Here is a 22237-nt window from a genome sequence, read left to right as displayed (position 1 = left end):
GTAATCTCAGCACTCTGGGAGGCTGAGGAGGGCAGATCACTTGAGCTCAGGAGTGTGAGATCAGCCTGGCCAACATGGTGAAATCTGTCTCTACTAAATACAAAAATTAGCCAGGCGTGGTGGCGAGTACCTGTAATCCCGGCTACTCGGGAGGCTGAGGCATGAGAATCATTTGAACCCAGAAGGTGGAGGTTGCAGTGAGCTGAGATCGCATCATTGCACTCCAGCCTGGGCAACAGAGTGAGACTGTCTCAAAAAAAAAAAAAACAAACAAGCACAGGATTTGAAGACAACAACTAAAATCACTAAAACACACTCCAAGTATAATAAATCAGGGAAGAAATCCTAAGTCAATGAAAACATTTGAAAATCCAAGAGAAAATGGAGATGATCAAAGGAAAATCTTTCCCTGGAGGGAATGACTTTGTTAAACAGAAAACTTGTTAAAAATATTTTACCTATCGGCTGGGTGCAGTGGCTCATGCCTGTAATCCCAACAATTTGAGAGGCTGAGGCCGGTGGATCACGAGGTCAGGAAATCGAGACCATCCTGGCTAACACTGTGAAACCCCATCTCTACTAAAAATACAAAAAAAAAATTAGCTGGGCGTGGTGGTGGGCACCTGTAGTCCCAGTCACTCAGGAGGCTGAGGCAGAAGAATGGCGTGAACTCCGGAGGCGGAGCTTGCAGTGAGCCAAGATCGCGCCACTGCACTCCAGAGCCTGGGCGACAGAACGAGACTCCATCTCAAAAAAAAAAGAAAAAAGAAAAAAAATTACCTATCAACCAAGAATAAGCCAGGATAAAAACAAAGTATGCCGGAATCGGGGGTGGGGGCTGGGAGGGGAAGTTGCAAGTAAATGTAGTTACAAACAATATAAAAACTTTGATAACCAGAACTAGGAAAAAAAAACAAGAAATTAAATAAAATAAGGCTAAAGAATGTGACAGACATGGAAGATAAAGAAGCCTCCCCCACCACCCCACAGCCCCTCTTCTGGACTCCTGAGCTCACTTAACCAGCCTGCTGCTGTACTCAGCAGAAGCCCTGACACCTTCATCTGCTCCACCCTCTTCTGACCTGATCACCGGCCTGCCCACTACCTCCTTGACACCTCCACACTCTCCACTCCACTCTCTCCTAACAATCCTACAAACTTCCCTCCCCTTCCAGTTCACCCTCCCTTCTACAGCCTGAGTAGAACTTTCCCACATCTGCAAATCTGAGAATTTCACCAAATAAAACTTCAACAGCAGCCCAAGTCCTGAGGAGTAAGTCCCAAGCCCTGCCCTGGTCCCCTCTGATGTCCTCTTGCTCTGGCCTCCACCAGCCACCCTGGCCCTTCCACCACTTTGCACACTCCACACGGTGTCCCCATCCCAAGGTCTTCGCACTGCTGGTCCCTCCACCTGCCCCATTCCCAAGGTGCCTATTTGCACAAGAAACAGATACACACAGAAACACACAGACACACAGAAACAGACACACGCACCCTCTCAGGCTCACGCTTCCCTCAGTGGATTTACTACTGTCATTCTTCATGTCTCAGCTGTGAGACCTCACTTCCTCTGAGAAGACTGCCCAGCCCCTCCCCAAGGCCAGGTGGGGTCTTCCACATATCAGGCATCATGTAGTGCTCTTCCATCGGAGCTTGTCTCAGCCTGTAACTAAGGCTCTATGTGTGTGCTTATCTGATCTTCCACGAGAACATAAGCTTGATGCAGAGTGGCTCCTCTCCATTTCTACCCAGCACTGAAACTTGAGCACTCAGCATGATGTGTGGCCAGGGTAGACCCCCCAAAAAATGCTTGCCAAAACAATGACTAAATAAACAAGCCAAGTTCCCAAAGAACAAGACAAAGCACATGAACCAGAATTTTTTTCTTTTTAAGTGTAAGAGAAAAGAAGGAAAAAATAGTTTTTCAAAGCTGGAAAACCCAAACTGGAGTCAGGGAGAAACCAGGCTTGCTCTACCCCAGACCAACCAGTTAGCAAAACCTGCATTGCACAAGAGAGAAGGCAACTCTGAGACTTCGAGCAGAAATGCCTTCAAAGACAGCAAGAGCACCGAGCCTGTTCCCGACGACCCCCTGCAACACCAACACTGGGAAATACCACGTCCCCAGAGCTCGCTAATAAAACACCGTGTTTGATTCCTTTCTGGAAAACAGACCATTTTGCATTCTTTTTCTTCCATGTTCCTCAGTCCTTTTTCATTTTCATGGTTTGATATGAACCAAATAAAAGCTAGTGAAACAAAGCACTGAGTAGCATGTTCTCTGTGACTATGTTCTCTGTGACTAAACACTCAGGAATACACAAAACTTGACCAAAAAAAGGATGTCACCATATGGGCTGGCTACAAACAGGTCTAGCATAATAAAATTTGTGAACCTGGCCAGGCATGGTGGCTCATGCCTGTAATCTCAACACTTTGGGAGGCCGAGGCCAGCGGATCGCTTGAGCCTGAGATTTCAAGGCTGCAGTAAATGGTGATCATGCCACTGTACTCCAGCCTGGGCAACAGAGTAAGACCTGTCTCTTAAATTTAAAAAAAAAAAGGAAAAGAAAGGAAGATAGAGAAAGAGAGAAGAGGAGAAGGGAAGGGAGGGGAGGGGAGGGGAGAAGAGAAGAGAGGAGAAGAGAAGAGAGAAGAGAGAAGAGGAGGAGAAAAAAGAAAAAAAAAAGAATTTGTGAACTGTAAATGTTTAAGAGACAACACAGAAGAGAAGTAGAAGGGAGGTACCAAGAGACCATTAAAATAAGAAAGCATGACTGGGTGCAGTGACTCATGCCTGTAACTCCAGCACTTCAGGAGGCCAAGGTGGGCGGATTACTTGCGCCCTGAAGTTCAAGAATAGCCTAGGTGACATGGTGAAACGCAGTCTCTACAAAAAACACAAAAGTTATCTGGGCATGGTCACATGTGCCTGGAGTCCCAGCTATCCAGAAGGCTGAAGTGGGAAGATTACTTGAGCCTAGGAGGTCGAGGCTACAGTGAGCCACGACTGCACCACTGCACTCCAGCCTGGGTGACAGAGCAAGACCCTCTATCAAAAATAAATAAATAAATAAATAAACAAGAAAGTACAATACGTTCGGCCACAAAACACAGGCATCAGATATGCAATAATCCTGACAGCAGAAAATGGCTGAAGCACAATATTTACAAGGCAAAGGGTTTCTGACTAAAATAAAACAGATTCTAACAACATACTGTTTACAAGAATTAAATCTAGGCCAGGCACATCAGCTCATGCCTGTAATACCAACACTTTAGGATACCAAGACAGATCACTTGGGGCCAGGAGTTAGAGACCAGCCAAGTCAACACAGCTAGACCCCATCTCCACAAAAAATAAAAAAGTAGCTGGGTGTGGTGACGATGCCTGTGGTCCCAGCTACTGGGGAGTATGAGGAGGAAGCTCTCTTGAGACCAGGAGTTTGAGGCTGCAGTGAGCTAACACTGTACCACTGCACTCCAGCCTGAGCAACAGAGCAAGAACCTATCTCTTAAAAAAAAAAAAAAAAAAAGAGAGAGAGAGAATTAAATTTAAAATAATAAGGAAAACTAAAGATAAAAGTTAGGATGGAAAAGGGTGGGGGGGTTGGTAATGTATATTAAGTAAATTCTGAACAAAGAAAAGAAGACTTAGAAATACTAATATCAGAGAATGGTTAATGACACAAACTACTCATTGTGAAAAAGATCTTCTTTAATCCCAGCACTTTGGGAGGTCAAGGCAGGAGGATCACTTGAGGCCAGGAGTTCAAGACCAGCCTGAGCAACATAGCGAGACCTTGCTTCTACAAAAAAATGTAAAAATTAGCCAGGCATGGTGTCAAGCACCTGTAGTACCAGCTAACTGGGAGGCTGAGGCAGGAGGATCACTTGAGCCCAGGAGTTTAAGGCTGCAGTGAGTCATGATTGTGCCAGTTCACTCCAACCCAGTTGATGGAGCAAGACCTTGTCAGGGGCGGGAAAAAAAAGCTACTACTTTATTAATCTTTATTAATAAATGATTACTCAATATTGAGGGTATTATCTTTTAAAACATGTATATGCTTAACAAAGGTTCAAAATGGAGAAGGTGAAAACTGTTAGAAATACATGAACAAAGCGTTACATGTAATTGGCCTGAAATAGATTAACTCCTCATTAACAGCCTATGGAAGCACAAGTGAAAAAAAAAAAAAAAAAAAAAAAAAAAAAAAAAAAAAGGACTTTAAAAACAAACTTAAAAAAAAAAAAAAAAAAAAAAAAAAAAAAAAAAAACAAGATCATAAGAGGACTTGAACAACATATTTCATAAGTTACAACAGACAAAAACCAATACACAGCCAGGCATAGTGGCTCACACCTGTAATCCCAACACTTTGGGAGGCCGAAGTAGGCAGATCACCTGAGGTCAGGAGTTTGAGACCAGCCTAGCCAACATGGGGAAACCCCGTCTCTACTAAAAATACAAAAATTAGCTGGGCATGGTGGCGTGTGCCTATAATTCCAGCTACCCAAGGTTGAGGCAGGAGAATCACTGGAACCTGGGAGGTGGAGGCTGTAGTGAGCCGAGACCGCACCACTGCACTCCAGCCTGGGCAACAGAGCAAGACTCTGTCTAAAAAAACAAAAAAACAAAAAAACCAATACACATAAATGCAGACATTGATTTAGAAAACAGAAAAATAGGGCCCAACATGGTACCTTACACCTGTAATCCCAGCACTTTGGGAAGCTGAGGCAGGAAGATCACTTGAGGTCAGGACCAGCCTGGATAACATGGTGAAAACCTATCTCTAACTAAAAATACAAAAATTAGCCAGGTAGTGGTAGGACACGCCTGTAATCCCAGCTACTCAGGAGGCTGAAACAGGAGAATTGCTTTAACCCAGGAAGAAGAGGTTGCAGTGAGCTGAGATCACAGCACTACACTCCAGCCTGGGCAACAGAATGAAACCCCACCCAAAAAAAAAAAAAGGAAACAGGTGAGGCTCAGTAGCTCACACCTGTAATCCTAGCACTTTGGGAGGCCGAGGCAGGCAGATCACTCAAGGTCAGGAGTTTGAGAACAGCCTGGCCAACACGGCAAAACCCTGTCTCTACTAAAAATACAAAAAAATTAGCCGGGCGTGGTGGCAGGTGCCTGTAATCCCGGCTACTCAGGAAGCTGAGGCAGAAGAATCGCTTAAACACAGGAGGTGGAGGTTGCAGTGAGCCAAGATCATTCCAGCCTTACAGCCTGGGCAACAGAGCGAGACTCCGTCTCAAAAAAAAAAAAAAAAACAAGGAAACAGAAAAGGAGAATTGTTCCATAATCTAAGAATTAGTTCTCTTTAAAAACAAAGAAAACAAAAAGGCTAGAGTTTAAGAAATCTGACAAGAAAAACAAACTAAACTAACAAAATTAGAAATGCAAAGGAGATCCAACCAGAGACATACGTGTTTAAACTACACAACAGTACACGCTACTAAATTTGAAGGTGTGAAATTAGTGAGAAAGTAAATTACAGATATGGACTCAAAAAGTGAAAAAGGCTCAAATGATCAAAATGCAAGAAATAAATATTTTAGGATTTATTTCAATTATAGCCTTATCTCCCTAAAAAGTCTTCTTGACAAATACTTTAAAATAAATTTTCTCAAACTTAAGAAACAACCAATCCCAAAGCTACATAAAATGTTGCAGAAAACATAAACTCATAGAAAGTTACTAAATGAATTTTATGGGGTTACTTTAACTCTGAAATCAAAACACAACAAACGCAGTATGTCCAACTATTATGTAACCATTAAAATTAAAAATAGAAAAAACAATTGTTTAAAACTGCAACAAGGCTACCTTCTCACCCAAAACAAATGCATATACACCAATGGGAAAAATCTAAATTGCAAGATTAAGGAGTAAAATTCAACATCACCAAGAATAATTTTTTTAATAGGAAATATGCAAATAACTGAAACCAAAATGAACATCTAAATTAATGCTCAGGGCCAGGCGCAGTGGCTCACGCCTGTAATCCCAGTACTTCGGAAGGCTCAGGCAGGCAGATCACTCCAGGCCAGGAGTTTGAGATCAGCCTGGCCAATACGGTGAAACCCCATCTCTACTAAAATTACAAAACTTAGCTGGGCGAAATGGTGCACGCCTATAATCCCAGCTACTAGGGAGGCTGAGACATGAGGATCCCTTGAACCTGGGAGACAAAGGTGACAGTGAGCCGAGATCACATCACCGCACTTCAGCCTGGGTGACAAAGGGAGACTACATCTCTAAAAAGTTAATTAATTAACTTTTAAAAGTTAATTAATTAACAGTCCAACGAAATTCAACACCTACTCCTATTAAAGACTCTGAAAACCACGAATCAAAGAAAAATCTATTTGTGTAGTTAAAAATGTCTCTTCCCAGCTGGTAAAAATAAATTAATAGAGAAAACTACAAATACTCCAAGTAAAATAAGAGCAGTTACATCAACACAAAATAAGCAGAGGTTTAGACAGAGGAAGGAAAATCCCATTTGTATCAGCAACATCAACAATGAATCCATCAATAAACAAAATAAAACTTGAAAGCACATGAAACTAACACTAACCCAAAATGTCGGATCCTAAACTTGAGGAAAATTACTCACCTTGACTGAATTATAAAAGAATAATTTTTAAAATTAGGGGGCATACTTTATGTCTAGATGGGATGGCCTAATAACATAAAGAAAAACAGCTTTAAAAGTTCTAGTGCTGTTATTAGGAGTCAAACCTTATACAGGTAGGTACTAAAGTCAGCCCGTAAAGCCTAAATTATAAAATCATACAAGAAAATGCAACTATAGCCATTAAAAAATATAACGAACATTTAGATCAGCTGACATGAGCAACTGTCTACTATAAATTGTCCTGGGGGAAAAAAAAACACACAGGTGTAAACCAAAAGGTTCAGCATGATCTCACGGGTACACGCAGGTAAAGACACAAATATACAGAAATAAAGATAAACACTCCAGAGTAAGCAGCTGGCCACTTCCAAGTGGTGCAATCACATGATTTCATGCATTTAGAACTTTTGCACAAAGTCCAATATAACTTTTATAAATTCGGAAGGAAGAAAGTTTAAACATAAAAAAGGAAAAAAAAAGAAATACACCAAAATATTAACACTCAATGTTTTTTGAGGTGGCTGAATTATGGCTGCTTTTTAATTGCTTTAACATACTTGTCTGCATTTTCCAAATTTTCTACACTAATCACAAAAAACAAAACTCTGTACAGAGCTAGTAAGACATGAACCAGCCGAGCGTGGTGGCTCACACCTGTAATCCCAACATTTTGGGAGGCCGAGGCGGGCAGATCACCTGAGGTTGGGAGTTCCAGACCACCCTGACCAACATGGAGAAACCCCATCTCTACTAAAAATACAAAATTAGCCAGGTGTGGTAGCACATGCCTGTAATCCCAGCTACTAGGGAGGCTAAGGCAGGAGGATCACTTGAACCCGGGAGGCAGAGGTTGCTGGGAGCTGGAGATAGCGCCACTGCACTCCAGCCCAGGCAACAAGAGCGAAACGCCGTCTCAAAAAAAAAAAAAAAAAAAAAAGACGTGAACCAAAACATATTTTAAAAATTTTCATTTTGTCCCTATTGTCCCTTAGTGCTTATGCGTGCCAAATTCTTGGTTATTTTCCAACCACAGTATTACTTTCAGCATTAAATTCAAATTTTACCAGCAATCATTCCAATCAGAAAGAAAAGAATGAAAGTGTTTGAACTGCTTGGACACATGTTCAGATCAAAAAGGAAAGCCAACTTCAGTAAAGAATCAAGAAAGGCGTGACTCAGGAATCTTACCGTAAAACTGTTGTTGACGTTTTTGGTACTGGATTCAGCCACGCTGGCATCTGACAGATCCACCTCATCAAATATGATTGACTGGAAAAGAGACAAACACAGGGACTAAGGCACACAAAAGGACATCCTTAAGCACTAGCCAGCGCTGCCCACCACACCCCCCTGATCCCTACCAAGCACCCACAGAAGCCCAAGTACCTTGAAACTGTAGGATCCAATCAATAAGCCAATCCAAATTAACTCACCTCACCCACCTGCTTCTAACCAAAAGCTCGGGCTCACAGGTATAGTGCCATGATTAAAAAAAAAAAAAAAAAAAAATCTACGAACTTTGGCATTGCATTAGTGAAGGAAAAAAGAGAGAGAACCAAAGCAAACAACCCAATGCTGGTATTTCTGTATTTACTACTACTGTCAACACCAGTGTTCACTTTTACATGTGAAGTATGTTCTCACACAGTGTTTTAGCTGGGGGAAGGCCCCGGGGTCCGGACTGAGGATTCTGTGTCTTCCCAGCTTGTTCCTCCAGCGAGCACATGGAGGGGAAAGGTCCTGGCTAAAATGAATTCTTCTGGGGAAGAGAGACAAGTCCAAATGGAAGGGGTCTGGCCGTGAAAGGAAACAAGGGAGCAGATCAGAAGGAGACTGGTCCTGGAGAGAGAGAGACGCTCCAGGGCAGGCTGGGAATCAGGCCTGGGGACCTCCCCCATCTCCCTTTCCATTCCCTACACGGTCACAGTCCCCCAGCACAGCCCCTGCCTGCTGTTTCCCATATACCATCCCCTCTATTCTACGATGGCTCTATGAGGAACCCTGGAGAAAATCACACTAATTACTCAGAAAAGAGACTCAATATTTTAAGTAAACTTCCCCCTCCCCTCGCCCCCAGAACTAACTGTAAAAGGTGTTTTCTCGTGTTTTTTTTTTTTTTTAAGTGAGGGAAGTGGTCAGAACCCTTTCTAAAAAAGCTGCTTTGTTCCATTTCAAATTTTAATGCAGTAACTTTCTAGGGCTATGTCTCAAAATGTAAATAATTCAGATCCCAGATTTCTTAAATACCAAAATATTAGTACTGACACCAATACTGATATAAAAATACAGGTATTCGGAATCCCAGCTAACACAATGGTGTCTGAATGTCTAACACCACATCCGCTTAAACATGGCAGTAATCTGTGACTTTCACTGGCTGCTCCTCCTCCAGCAGCACCCACCTGGTGCTTCTAGTTTTAAATCTACCTACAATAGGGCAACAGAAAGAAGGTTAATTGCTAGAAAGCCTAAAAATAAAGAATTTCCCATTTCTGTTCACACATCAAAAAGCTCAGCTCCTTCTACTTTGGCCAGGCACAGTGGCTCATGCCTATAATCCCAGCACCTTGGGAGGCTAAGGCAGGAGGATCACTTGAGGTCAGGAGTTCAAGACCAGCCTGGGCAATGTGGTGAAACCCCATCTCTAGGCCAGGCATGGGTGGCTCACGCCTGTAATCCCAGCACTTTGGGAGGCCAAGGCAGGCAGATCATTTGAGGTCAGGAGTTTGAGACCAGCTTGACCTACATAGTGAAACCCCATCTCTACTAAAATACAAAATATAAGCTAGGCGTGGTTGCAGGTGCCTATAATCCCAGCTACTCGAGAGGCTGAGTCAGGAGAATTGCTTGAACCCAGGAGGCAGAGGGTGCAGTGAGCTGAGATCTCGCCAATGCACTCCAGCCTGGATAACAGAGCAAGACTCCCTCTCAAAAAAAAAACAAAAAATAAAAAAAAAAGCTCAATATACTTAAAGAATAAAGAATTATTTAATAATAATAAGACAAAATTCATAACCCTGTGATTCCCCCCAACCTTTCTGAAAGAAAGATATCCAACTTTAATGTGGCTGTTTCTGTGACCCTTTTTTTCCTTTTCCCCATTACTGATGACATTAAAGAAAAGGAAAATGAATAGAAATTAATTTTGATAAGAAATAAAACATACCTTGAGACAAGTAAAACCTGACAGTGTGGAGTGTTACAAAACTCACTGGCAATAACAGACCTGAAAATTGAAGCTTTTCCCACACAAGGACTCGGCACCCCCAATTCCTCCCCCGGGACAGCTCCTGTGATGTCCTCACGCGTGTTTTCCTGCATGGGGCCTCACCTTTGCCGTTTTGGCATAGTAAAGCGTTCGCCCTCGAAGCTTAAAGTATCTCCTTTTTGATCGCTGGAATGAATTGTTCTGTTTGGTCAGCATCCCCTCTTTGATGATGGTCTGAAAGTACAGAAACATATTCATAAACTTGAGTTTTCAAGGTGCCCTTTCACTCTTCCAGCTGAAACGCACCCTGTTGTGGCTGAAACATATTCATGTCTCCAACAGAAAATATTTCTCACACTCTCAACAGACCTTGACCTATGCACAGGCCCAGCACGCTGCCGGGGGGACGGGGGTTGCACCAATCCTTTCCTCTATGGGGCAATGTGTGCCTGTGTGGGTGGGGGTGTCAGAGGCCCAGGGTGTGCCCTGGATGCACTGGCAACATGAAGAAAGGACACTGAGGCTCACAGGGCCACAGTACGCAGCAGCTGGGAAGACACTGGGACTTGGGGCCAGTGCATTCTCCAACTTCAACATTTGGTATTTTTCAGCTATTCTTGGCCCTGTCTCTGTGTTCTCTGGCCCCCTGCCATTTCTCAGGATGCTGCTGCCAAAGCTGTCTACATCAGTGGCTCTGGGGCTCAGAAGCTCCAGGCCTGCACCCTCAGCCCAACCCACCACTCACAGGCTGGGTGTGTGCATCTGCACACACCATGAGAGGGAAGTGCCTCAGCCACAGACACTAAAACTCCTCTCAACCCGAAAATCTGATGAGTTCACCCCATAACACAAGATGTTCTCTTATAAGAATCCAGAAATTGACTCTACAGTCCACTCACCTTGGCTCAATTAAAGCCAAGAATGAAGGGGACACTACTTATCCCGGAGCTGCTCCCCCGCCTTACACAGCCCATGCCACCAAAACATCAAATGCGTAAGGAACTACTTGGTCATGAGACTTTCTGACGTACTTGGAGCCATTAACACAGTCAGAAAGAATAAACGACATGCATGAAGACAAGAACCTGGCTCTCAGCGTTTGCACACTATGTTACATCCCACCTCACAGAAATGCCCAGTCCACAAGGGCCTCAGCATGGAAACGGAGGGAGGCTTCCTAAAAATTCTGTTCAAAGACAAGCACACTGGTTCAGAGAAGCTTTTGCTTAATTACCTAATCCCATATAGCTCTGCACTTTACGTCAATGTTTTAAACGGTGCGTGCACAAAGTTCTTAAGTATCCACAAACGCTGAAAACTCCCTAACATAAAACCAGCAAGAGCAAGACACAGGAGGCTCCTGTCTCCCACTTGTGCCAGAATGCAAGCGCGGAACACTGCACTGCCCGATCCGTCTACCGGCCGTTCACAACAGGAGAGAGCGGAACAGGGAAGGCTGCAGAAAGCCCCCACCCCGACACCCCATCAACATGTGGACGGACACCAGGACCACGCCCGGAGAGCATAGCACAGGCCAATGCACAGTGCCTAGGGGTCTCCTCCTTATCCTGCAACAAGCCATCCTCACTGTGCCCTTCCTGGGTTGGGGGAAACTGGCTGCACTCACGACCACTTCCAAGAGCTTCTTGCTCACCAGCACATGCCAATCGTGGCGAACTCTGCTTTCGGCACTGGCCCGGTGGCATGACAGCAGCCCTTTCCAACTCTAGAGGATCGGCGCAAGGGAGAGCTGCTGAAGAATCTACTGACTCATTCTTGGCTTATACATTCACCTCACACTTCTGAAAAAGGCACCCACCCTTTCCCCAGTAATTAAAGAGTGCCAGGAAGGAAAAAGAGAGGAGCCCAACATTATCCAACGATCAAGCATCCTGATGAGGCTTGTTTGCCAGAAGTGACCTTCCCATCCCTACCCGCTCCCCTAGAGACAGCAAGGATCCCCAGCATACAGCTAGCATCTGGGGTCCCGTTCAAAACAGAACAAGGGTGATCCAAGGCAGACAGAAAGTCCCACCCCCTGATTCTGGGAGTGAGGATACAAACCAGTCTTCACTGTGAAGGACTGAGAAATGGTATTTGTTTCCAAACACCCTTTTCAGATCCAAGTACACATGGATGACACTCATTTCAAATACATCTGCACAGAGCAATGCCATCCACAGTAGCCTAAAACATACATCACGAGACCCTTTCTCTGTTGACCTCAAAGGCCTCACTGTGAGGACATCTCTCCTGGCCCCCCATTCCTCTTCCTTACCTCTGCACGGAAAGCAATCACTTCCATCTCTTCCCTAAATGGGCAAAAAAAAAAAAAAAAAAAAAAAAGACAAAACCAACAAGCCAAAACCCAGAAAAGTTATAATAAGTTATCTTTAAAGGACAGATGCTAGAGTATTTTTTCTTGCATCTCCTGCTACACATCTCATACATAAAAGAAAAGCAAAATTAAAACACAACTCACTGCACCACCACTCTTACACACACACACACGCACACGCACATGCACAATCTTTCTGAGGGCGGATGAGAGTCTGCGATCTTGGGCTGCCCAAGGAGAGCTGTTGCTTTATTTATAGAACAAGAGTGCTCAGAAAAAGACTGGTGGGTTTCAGCGGAAAAGGCTGGGGAAGAGATAAAGACCATGATTTCTTTGAAGCCTTCTCAGAAACTGCATTTCTTCTCCTGATTCGCTGCTTGTGAGTACTATAGATATGCTGCAGAATATTTTTAAACATTTAGTCAAAAGCAATGAACCAAAAGTGGTCAAGAAAATAACACCCCAAAATAATGTGCTGTATTTTGCACGTGGCAGCTGTGAAAGGCACCCACAGGAAATGCTGCTCGGCTGACAAGGCCTCTCCTTGCCCCCTAGAGCAGAGTCAGGGGTGAAAGGGCCAGGCCCTTGCACAGTTCGCTCAGGCCATGCCGGGCCACCAGGCTCTTACAGTCACTTTGTTGGGTTCTATGCACAAACAAAAGGGCCGACTGTCGTTCAAGCCATCTAGGATACCCTTATTCCAATCAGAGACAAATTTGCAACACACACTGCACCAAGAAAACTCTCAAGCTCCAGTCAGAGAGAGAGCAGCAGGTGGAAAGTGAACAAGCGCCCACCAGCAAACACAGGTGAGACACCAATCCCAGTGCTGGGCTCTCCAGAGGAAGCTGGCGAGAGCACTGGGCCTGAGCTGCAGCGTGGTCCACGGCCACCCACTGACCCGACAGACATATGCCCAGCCCACAGGTCCAAGACTACCACGTGCAGCTGTTTGCGGGGAAGCGCAAGTCTCCAGTGGTCCTTGCTGAAGAGTAAGACACCTCTGAGAATGCCCTTGAAAAGGGCTTCAAACCAGGGGACAGAGAAAGTCCAGAACAGACTCTGTCTGAAAGGGATCAGCAGGCCCAGTCACAGGGTGAGGTTGACCCCTCTCCGACACATGGCCATGTCTCCAGATGCTGGTCACCGCACTGGGCTCTGAGGGCTGCACGGGCAGGAGCTCAGACCACAGGAGGGCAGACGTATACACACCGGAGTGCTCTGGGATGTGGGGCACAGGGCAGTGAGCAATGTCCCATAAGAGAGGCTGCCTGAACAACAGGTACCTGAGCAGGCCAGGGAGGAGGGGCTGGGCAAGCAGAGGCCCGCAGCTGCTCCTTGGGGCTAGAGACAGAGCCCGGTGGTGGCTCAGAAATACACTCACTCTGGAAAGCTGACTGTGGCCACAGTGTGGGAAAGAAGAGGGGGTGAAACGTGGAGGCTGGCAGAACACTTCAGAAACTCGCATAAGGGGGGAGTTGGTGACAAGAGTCTGGGGTGGCAGGGGAGAGATGGACACAGGCACAGGAATGTTCAGAAAGATGTGACAATTGACCGAGGTGAAGGGGAGGAGACAGGACCGAAATCCTGGACACCTCTGAAGAGTGCGGCTCAGTGGGGGGACGTCGGTTTCATTCTGGACGTGCTGAGTCTGCGGGCCTCGAGGACATCAGGGGAGTTCAGTGTGAGGCGACAGCCAGCACTGCAGGTCTGTGATGTAGGAGAAGGTTTAACGCAGGAGATGCCTTGCCAAGGGCCCCAAAGGAGAAAGCATGGAGTGCATGGAGGCCCAGGGAAATGGGAACCCAGGGACACCAACATCGAGAAAGGAAAGCCAGAAAGGAGAACGAGAAGAAAGTGGGCAGAAGTGCAGGAGAGGAGACATCACGTCGAGAAGATCGCATCAGTGATGTCCAATGTAGCAGCGAGGTCATAAATGAGAACTGAGGCTAGGATAAAGGAAGCAGCCACCAGGGGGTCACCGAGGACATGCCAGAGCGGACACGGTGGCTTGATGGGGTCGAAGCCAGATAAAATCACCCTGAGTGTGACCGGGACAAGAGAAAGCAAAGATGACAGGTTTTTTTCAACTTACAACTTTCTTTTTATGAACATGGAATCCATACTGTACATACTGTTGTTTGACCTTGCTACTTTTTCTGTCATGTATATTATTACCATATAGCTGCATCAGCAAATGCATTTTTGTTGGCTACCGAGTATCTCACTGCACCTACACACTCTCCTCTCCATCATTCACCTGCTTCCCACTGCCAGAAGATTTAGAATATTTCCTGCTCCCTCAATGCTATCATCAGAATTTCAGCGGACATTCCCGTAAGTAAATATCTGCTTATGTCCTCAACTATCCTTAGAGCAAATTAAGAGAAGTGGAATTTGGGGACCAAAGAGCGCCCAGAAACAGACCCTTGCAGATTTGGAAGCTTGATGTATAAAACAGGTGGCACTGCAAACCGGGGTTTGGAGGGAGGGGGATTTCAGCAAAGGGGCTGAGATGTCAGGTTACCCAAGGACATCACATGCGTAAGCTCTTGGTAGACTCTGGGTGTGCTAGAGCAAAAGGCAGAAGAACTTCAAAACTTCCAGCAGACGAAAGAGAATTTCCAGTGACTTTGGAATTGGGAAGAGATTCTTAAATATAATAGAAAAAACTATTAGATATAAGCTATGACTGTTAAACTCAACTATATTACAATTGAGAATTTCTGCTCATCAAAGACACCTCAAAAAGAGATAAAAGAAAAGCCAAGGTGGGAAAAATATGTACACTACTGCTGACAGTCAGTCAGTAACCAGAATATAGCAGAAACTCCCACAGAACGGGCTGGGCGCAGTGGCTCATGACTGTAATTCCAGCACTTTGGGAGGCCAAGGCAGGTGGATCACCTGAGGTCAGGAGTTCGAGACCAGCCTGGCCAATACAGTGAAACCCTGTCTCTACGAAAAATACAAATATCAGCTGGGCATGGAGGCGGATACCTGTAATCCCAGCTACTTGGGAGGCTGAGACAGGAGAATCGCTTGAACCCAGCAGACGGAGGTTGCACTGGGCCAAGATCATGCCATTGCACTCTTGCCTGGGTGACAAGAGTGAAATTCCCTCTCAAAAAAAAAAGAAAAAAGAAACTCCCACGGAAAAAGAAAAACCACCAAAAAGAAAACCAATAGAAAGTGTGAACTGGCATTTACCAGAAGAGTAAGTTAAATGGAGACTAAACCCCAAAGGATGCTTAACCCTGGGGGATGCCACAGAAGAGTACCTTGGCAATCAGCCGTGCAGGTGGGTCCACATGTGCACAGTCCATGACTGTGTTTCTCAACTTACATGTATACTCTATGTATCATTCTACATATAAAACGGTAAAGGGAAAAATACAGTTAATCAATATGAGGACAGAAGTAAAATCTCAGACTATTAGCGTTAATGTCTCGAGCATGTAAGGAGTGAGGATTTCCACATTTACACAGTAAAAGACAAACAAATGAAAAACAGCTGCCACATGGGGTGAAGAAAATGGAGGGGGCCAACCAAGAGACACGTGTCCAGAGGCTGAGGGCAGCAAGCCACAGCCTGCCCAAAGTGACCTGGACAGAGGGGCTGCAGGCAGACAGCTGGGAAACTGGGGAGGGGAACAAAAAAAAACAATAGGAGAAAGGAATAAAAATTAGCCAAATGTCCACTTCAGCCATCTATCTGTCCTTTAGACCTTCCCAGTCCTTCAACAACAACAAAAAAGCAGGTAAAACAGAAACCTGACTATGGTTAATTAAGCAACATCACCCAAATTCACAAAGTCCCCCAAAGTGGAAATACTAGCATAAAACATTAACATACAAATGTTTCAGTGGAAAGTAGCTGGTAAAACTTACTTCTATCAATTTGCATATCACTTTGTTTGTTTGTTTTCTGAGACGGAGTCTTGCTCTGTTGCCCAGTCTGGAGTGCAGTAGCATGGTCTCGGCTCACTGCAACCTCCACCTCCCAGGTTCAAGTGATTCTCCTGCCTCAGCCTACCGAGTAGCTGGGACTACAGGCGCGCACTACACGCCCAGCTAATTTTTTGTATTTTTAGTAGAGATGGGGTTTCACCATGTTGGCCAGGCTGGTCTCGAACTCCTGACCTCAGGTAATCCACCCACCTCAGCCTCCCAAAGTGCTGGGATTACAGGCGTGAGCCACCGCACCTGGCCCAATTTGCATGTAACTTTAAATTTTCATGCGTTATTTTTATATTTACTTGTCTTCTTAACAGAACAAACATTTCTGGTCTATGAGACAGAAACTAACATTCCAGTTAACTAATAAGAAAACTGGTAAACAGAGAGACTAAGTAACTTGCCCGGTTGAACAACTAATGACAGGTCACAAAAGAAATCCCAGGTCTCTCCAATTCTAACTCAAAGCTTCGTCTGTGGTTTGCAATTTATAAGCACCATGATTCACAAATAGGAAGCAATCAGAAAATAATTTGTTCACAAAACATAAGGCATGCAAAACATATTCAAAGACCTCCAGATTATCTCCAACACTTCACACATACCACATCCACTACCCGAGTAGGAGCCATTTTCATCTTTTAATCCTCACATCAATTTTGAAAGTGGTGGTAATATCCCCACTTTACAAGGAAACTGAGGGCCAGAGGATTAAGTAATTCACCCAAGGCCATTTGGCTAATGAATGTCACACCTAGAATTCAAACCCAGAGCCCAGACAATACTTGTTGGCAAAATAAAACTTCAGCATAAAAGTCTGATTTAAATCAATTAAGCAAAGGTAAATTCCTGTATCTACTCAAAACACTACCCACAGATTCATCCTCATTCAGGAACTACCTGCAACTTACCCACCACCTATCTACCTATAACCTGATCTTACTGCATCCTGGCAGAAGTTGAGGGAATGCTCAAGGCGGCAATGGAATGTGCGCCACATCAGCATCTTCATGACACCAACGGCCAGCAGGAGACAGCACACCAGGCAACCATGGCGCTGCAGAATCCCACTCAGCTCTGCAGAGCCAGACCCCGAGTCTGGTGCTAACTCTGACAGAAAGGAATCCAACATAGGTTTTCTGAAGACTCCAAAACACCAACCCATGGAAAAAGGACATCATCCTTCCCTTACCCATCAAGAGAATCCAATTTCCCCACTGCCACTACCCTTGTTTTCAATGCACTGCCACCAAGATTAAAACTGACCATGTCCCAAAGCTCCTATGCCAAAGCTTCTACTGACAGGAGGAGTGACACCTCATTCCTGCCCCCACTAATGTGAGCAAGGACCAAACCAAAAAAGCCAAAAAGTGGCAACAATGTGTACACCCAAACACCCAAGAGAGAGCTGCTCCAGATGTGCCCTTCATTTGGAGTTCACACTCACTTTTCCTAAACCCAGGACACTTCTCTTACTGTGGTATGGCCAACACTGTTAACACCTCCACACACATACACAGACATCCTCACTGCTCACAGGACCTTGCTTCTGAGTTGGGGGTGGTGGGCGGGGGGGCCTTTCATCATAGGGCTAATCCCCATTACGCCAGTACCGGTCAAGGAGACCTAAGCAGTTCTGTTGGGGGTGGGGAGGTAGGTGAGTGCTCGGCTGGTATATGGGAACACATGTAGCCGCAGTGCCACCTTTGCTTTGAATGAACACACAACATCTAGTGCTGTAGCAAGCATGTTGAGGCTCCAAGGTAGCCAGTGTGGGTCCTGACGACATCAACCTGCAGCCAAATGCATTCCTGGCTGATGACGAGGGGTTAGCTGAGTTCACTCCCGCTCTGTCAGCATCACTGCTACTCAAACCTAGTCTTGCATGCTGGCGTCCCCACGGGCCAGGCCTCTACACTGAAATGTACCTCATCTCACTGTTCACTGACCCCACATTTCCTCTTTAGTTAATATTAATAGCATCATCAAATCTAAAAGAAGTAGCAGGCGCTCAACTCTTTTCCTCCTTCACTCCCCATTCCTAACTGGCTACCTAGGATCATTGATTGTATTTGTTAAAATAATGGAAGATTCCACGGTGAAACCCTGTCTCTACTAAAAAATACAAAAAAACTAGCCAGGTGAGGTGGCAGGCGCCTGTAGTCCCAGCTACTCGGGAGGCTGAGGCAGGAGAATGGCGTAAACCCGGGAGGCAGAGCTTGCAGTGAGCGGAGATCCGGCCACCACACTCCAGCCTGGGCGACAGAGAGAGACTCTGTCTCAAAAATAAATAAATAAATAAATAAAATAATGGAAGATTCTGCCCCTCCTCTTCAGCCCCGCCTACCTCAGGCTTAAGTTGTTCTGCCTCTTGTCTCAGGCTCAGTGTGTCTCAAAGTGTGGCCCAGACCACCACATCAGAATCCCTGGAACGTTTGTTAAAAATGCAGGCTATGGCTGGCCTGAAGGCAGTGAGCTATCTCAAATGAGGGTTCACAACCAGCTACAGACTGAACTCCTTGCTCTATTCTCTACCCCATTCTCACTACTTCACTGAACTAGTTTTTAAAAAAATACATGTTATTAAAATAATAATATAGAAATAAAATAAAAGAAAGAAAGAAAGAAAAAGCAAATTACTGCTCCAGCCCAACCTCCTGAGCCTTGGAAATATGAATTTTTGCCAAGAGCCCAGGTGGCTCCTAAGCACACCAAGTTTGTTCTCTGTGCATCCTTCCTCCAACCTGCTGCCACAATTCTCTCTCTCAACGGGAGGATCTCACCCCAACTGCCAATTACAATTACCTGACAAGCTTTGAGAAACAGTGACCACCGGCCCCACCCAACCAGTGACGAGCATCAGTGTTGGAGGGGCAGGGAGCCACCGTGTTAGAAGCTCCCAGGTGACTCGAAGAAGAATACGGTCTCAGAGCCAGGGCCCACTCCCACACCTCTCCTCACTTTCCATGGCATCTAGGAAGGCTTCGCGGGCCCACAGGGCTCCTCCCAATCTGAAAGGCTCCTCTCTCACCCCTCCCAGAACCACCTGACCCAAACACAACTGACTCCTTTATTTCCCCACTCCTTTGAATATACTCTTTCCTCTGCCTGGAAATCCTCAGCTCCTCTTCTACTGACTAAGCTTTGAGACCTAAGTCAAATGCCACCACCTTCAGGAAGTCTTCCCAGACTCCCCCCAGGCAGAACTAGCTGTCATCACTTTGCAAGTACATGAACATCCATTATGAGGCTGTCTCCCTCCCCAGACCAACAGTCCCTTGGGTTTAGTGGGTTTATTTATCTTAATTAATTAATTAATTATCTTAATTAAGCCACCACACCAGGCTAGAAAGTTTTACAAAATACCACAAAGCGCTAATATCCCTAATCTTTAAAGAACTTAAAAAAATTGAGGCCAGTGCCTCAGGAAGTTTTGTTTTTGTTTTGAAACAGGTTCTCACACTGTCAACCAGGCTGGACTACAGTGGCTCAATCACAGCTCACCGCAGCCTTGACCTCTTGGGCTCAAGTGATCCTCCTATCTCAGCCTCCCAAGTAGCTAGGACTACAGGTGCACTTGTTTTGTTTTGTTTTGCTTTGTAGAGACAGGGTCTCGCTATGTTGCTCAGGCAATCCTCAGGCCTTGGCCTCCCTTATTGCAGGTATAAGCCACCACACCAGGCCAGGAAGTTTTACAAAATACCACAAAGGACTAATATCCCTAATCTTTAAAGAACTTAAAAAAATTGAGAACAGACTAACAACCTGGTAGAAAAAGGGACAAAAAACATGAACAAACATTTGACAGAAAAAAAACTGCAAAAGGCCCTGAAACGAAGGAAAAGATGCTCAACTTAGCTCAGAAGAGAAAAACAAAACTAAGTGACAATACTATTTGCACCATCAAACTGACAAGAAACAAACAAGGCTGGGCACAGTAGCTCACGCCTGTAACCCCAGAACTTTGGGAGGCTGAGGCAGGAGGATAGTTTGAGCCCAGGAGTTTGAGACCAGCCTAGGCAACACAGTGAGACCCCATCTCTACAATTTTTTTTTTTTTTTTGAGATGGAGTCGCGCTCTGTCGCCCAGGCTGGAGTGCAGTGGCGCGATCTCGGCTCACTGCAACCTCCGCCTCCCTGGTTCAAGCAATTCTCCTGCCTCAGCCTCCTGAGTAGCTGGGACTATAAGCACAAGCCACCACGCCCAGCTAATTTTTGTATTTTAGTAGAGATGGGGTTTCACCATGTTGCCCAGGCTGGTCTCCTAAGCTCAGGCAATCCGCCCACCTAGGCCTCCCAAAGTGCTAGGATTACAGGTGTGAGCCACCACACCCGGCCTCAAATTAAAAAAAAAAAAACGATCTGGGCATGGTGGTGCACACCTGTGGTCCAAGCTACTTGCAAAGCTGAGGTGAGAGGATCACCTGAGACCAGGAGTTCAAGGCTAGCCTGAGCAACATAGAGAACCCACCTCTACAAAAAATAATATTATTTAAAAATTAGTGCACCTACAGTTCCAGCTACTTGAGAGGCTGAGGTGGGAGGATCACCTGAGCCCAAGATGTAGAGGTTGCTGCGGTGAGCTGTGATCACACCACTGCACTCCAGCTTGGGCAACAGAGCAAGACCCTATCTCAAAACAAATTTAAAAAACAAACAAACAAAGAGGCAACACATTCTGCTTCTATGGCAATGGGGAGATGGGCACTCGACACGACTGCAAAATGGGATGGCCCTGAAGACAAACACTTGGCAAAATCCAGAGCGGTTATTCATGTGTTTACTCTTTTGATCTAGCAAGCCCACTCCTAGGAATCTATCCCAAAAGACACCTTGGCAAAATAGAAAACAAAGTTTGTACAAGGCTATGTGCTACAAACTATTATAGTAGAACACTGAAAATAACCCAAATGCCCACCAACAGGCTAGTGGTCGAAAAACTACAGTACATTCAAACTCTGCAGTACCACATATCTATACGAGGATTGTGGAATATATCTTTATATGTTATGGAATGGTCTCCAAATCAGAGTAAGTAAAAAGAGAACTGTGCAGAACATGCATAGAACATGCTATTAAGAGGCCAGGTGCAGTGGCTCACGCCTGTAATCCCAGCACTTTGGGAGGCCAAAGCCGGCGGATCACCTGAGGTTAGGAGTTGGAGACCAGCCTGGCCAATATGGTGAAACCCCAACTCTACTAAAAATACAAAAAATTATCCGGACGTGGTGGTACACGCCTGTAATTCCACCTACTCGGGAGGCTGAAACAGGAGAATCATCTGAACCTGGGAGGTGGAAGTTGAAGTGAGCCGAGATCGTGCCATTGCACTCCAGCCTGGGAGACAAGAGCAAAACTCCATCTCAAAAAAAAAAAAAGGAACATGCTATTAGTATCTTTGTGTAAAAAGGAGGACATTGGCCGGGCGCGGTGGCTCAAGCCTGTAATCCCAGCACTTTGGGAGGCCGAGACGGGCGGATCACGAGGTCGGGAGATCGAGACCATCCTGGCTAACACGGTGAGACCCCGTCTCTACTAAAAAATACAAAAATAAACTAGCCGGGCGAGGTGGCGGGCGCCTGTAGTCCCAGCTACTCAGGAGGCTGAGGCAGGAGAATGGCGTGAACCCGGGAGGCGGAGCTTGCAGTGAGCTGAGATCCGGCCACTGCACTCCAGCCTGGGCGCCAGAGCGAGACTCCGTCTCAAAAAAAAAAAAAAGGAGGACATTGTGTGTGTGTGAAGAAGATAAACTTAAAGTTTTTTTTCAAAAAGAAACAATTTAACCAAAATAACAATTAAAATGGTTAAGTGGTTACCTCTAGGGAAAGGGAACAGGGTAGACAAGACAGGGAAGGCACACATATGATTTTAAAAGGACTTCCAGGGCAGGGGCTGCACCCGTAGCAGTACCCAGGAAGATGAGCTCTGACTTGCTCCAGGCTCAGGTGTAAGCACTTTCCAGAGATTACCCATTTTATCCATACAATGACCGTCTAAGGGAGGCCCAGGAAATGTTCCCATTTCACAGAATCATGGGCAAGGAGAAGAAAGAATCAGTATTTATGAAGTGCCTGTTATGTG

General features: G+C 45.4%; 1 protein-coding gene across 1 annotated transcript in view; it reads right to left on the bottom strand.

The window, feature by feature from the left end:
• Positions 1-22237, bottom strand: part of DGKD (diacylglycerol kinase delta) — a 117315-nt gene that overhangs the window by 73193 nt on the left and 21885 nt on the right. The window contains exons 2-3 of the mRNA XM_025405089.1: positions 9985-10095; positions 7842-7922 (exon numbers count right to left, since the gene is read on the bottom strand). Coding sequence (XP_025260874.1) covers positions 7842-7922; positions 9985-10095 — 192 coding nt within the window. The remainder of the gene's footprint in view (positions 1-7841; positions 7923-9984; positions 10096-22237) is intronic.

The sequence above is a fragment of the Theropithecus gelada genome, chromosome 12 (assembly GCF_003255815.1).
Source record: "Theropithecus gelada isolate Dixy chromosome 12, Tgel_1.0, whole genome shotgun sequence".
In the NCBI taxonomy this organism is placed as follows: Eukaryota; Metazoa; Chordata; class Mammalia; order Primates; family Cercopithecidae; genus Theropithecus; species Theropithecus gelada.
The sequence above is the reverse complement of the archived record's forward strand: the minus strand, read 5'-3'. Positions and strand labels throughout refer to the sequence as shown.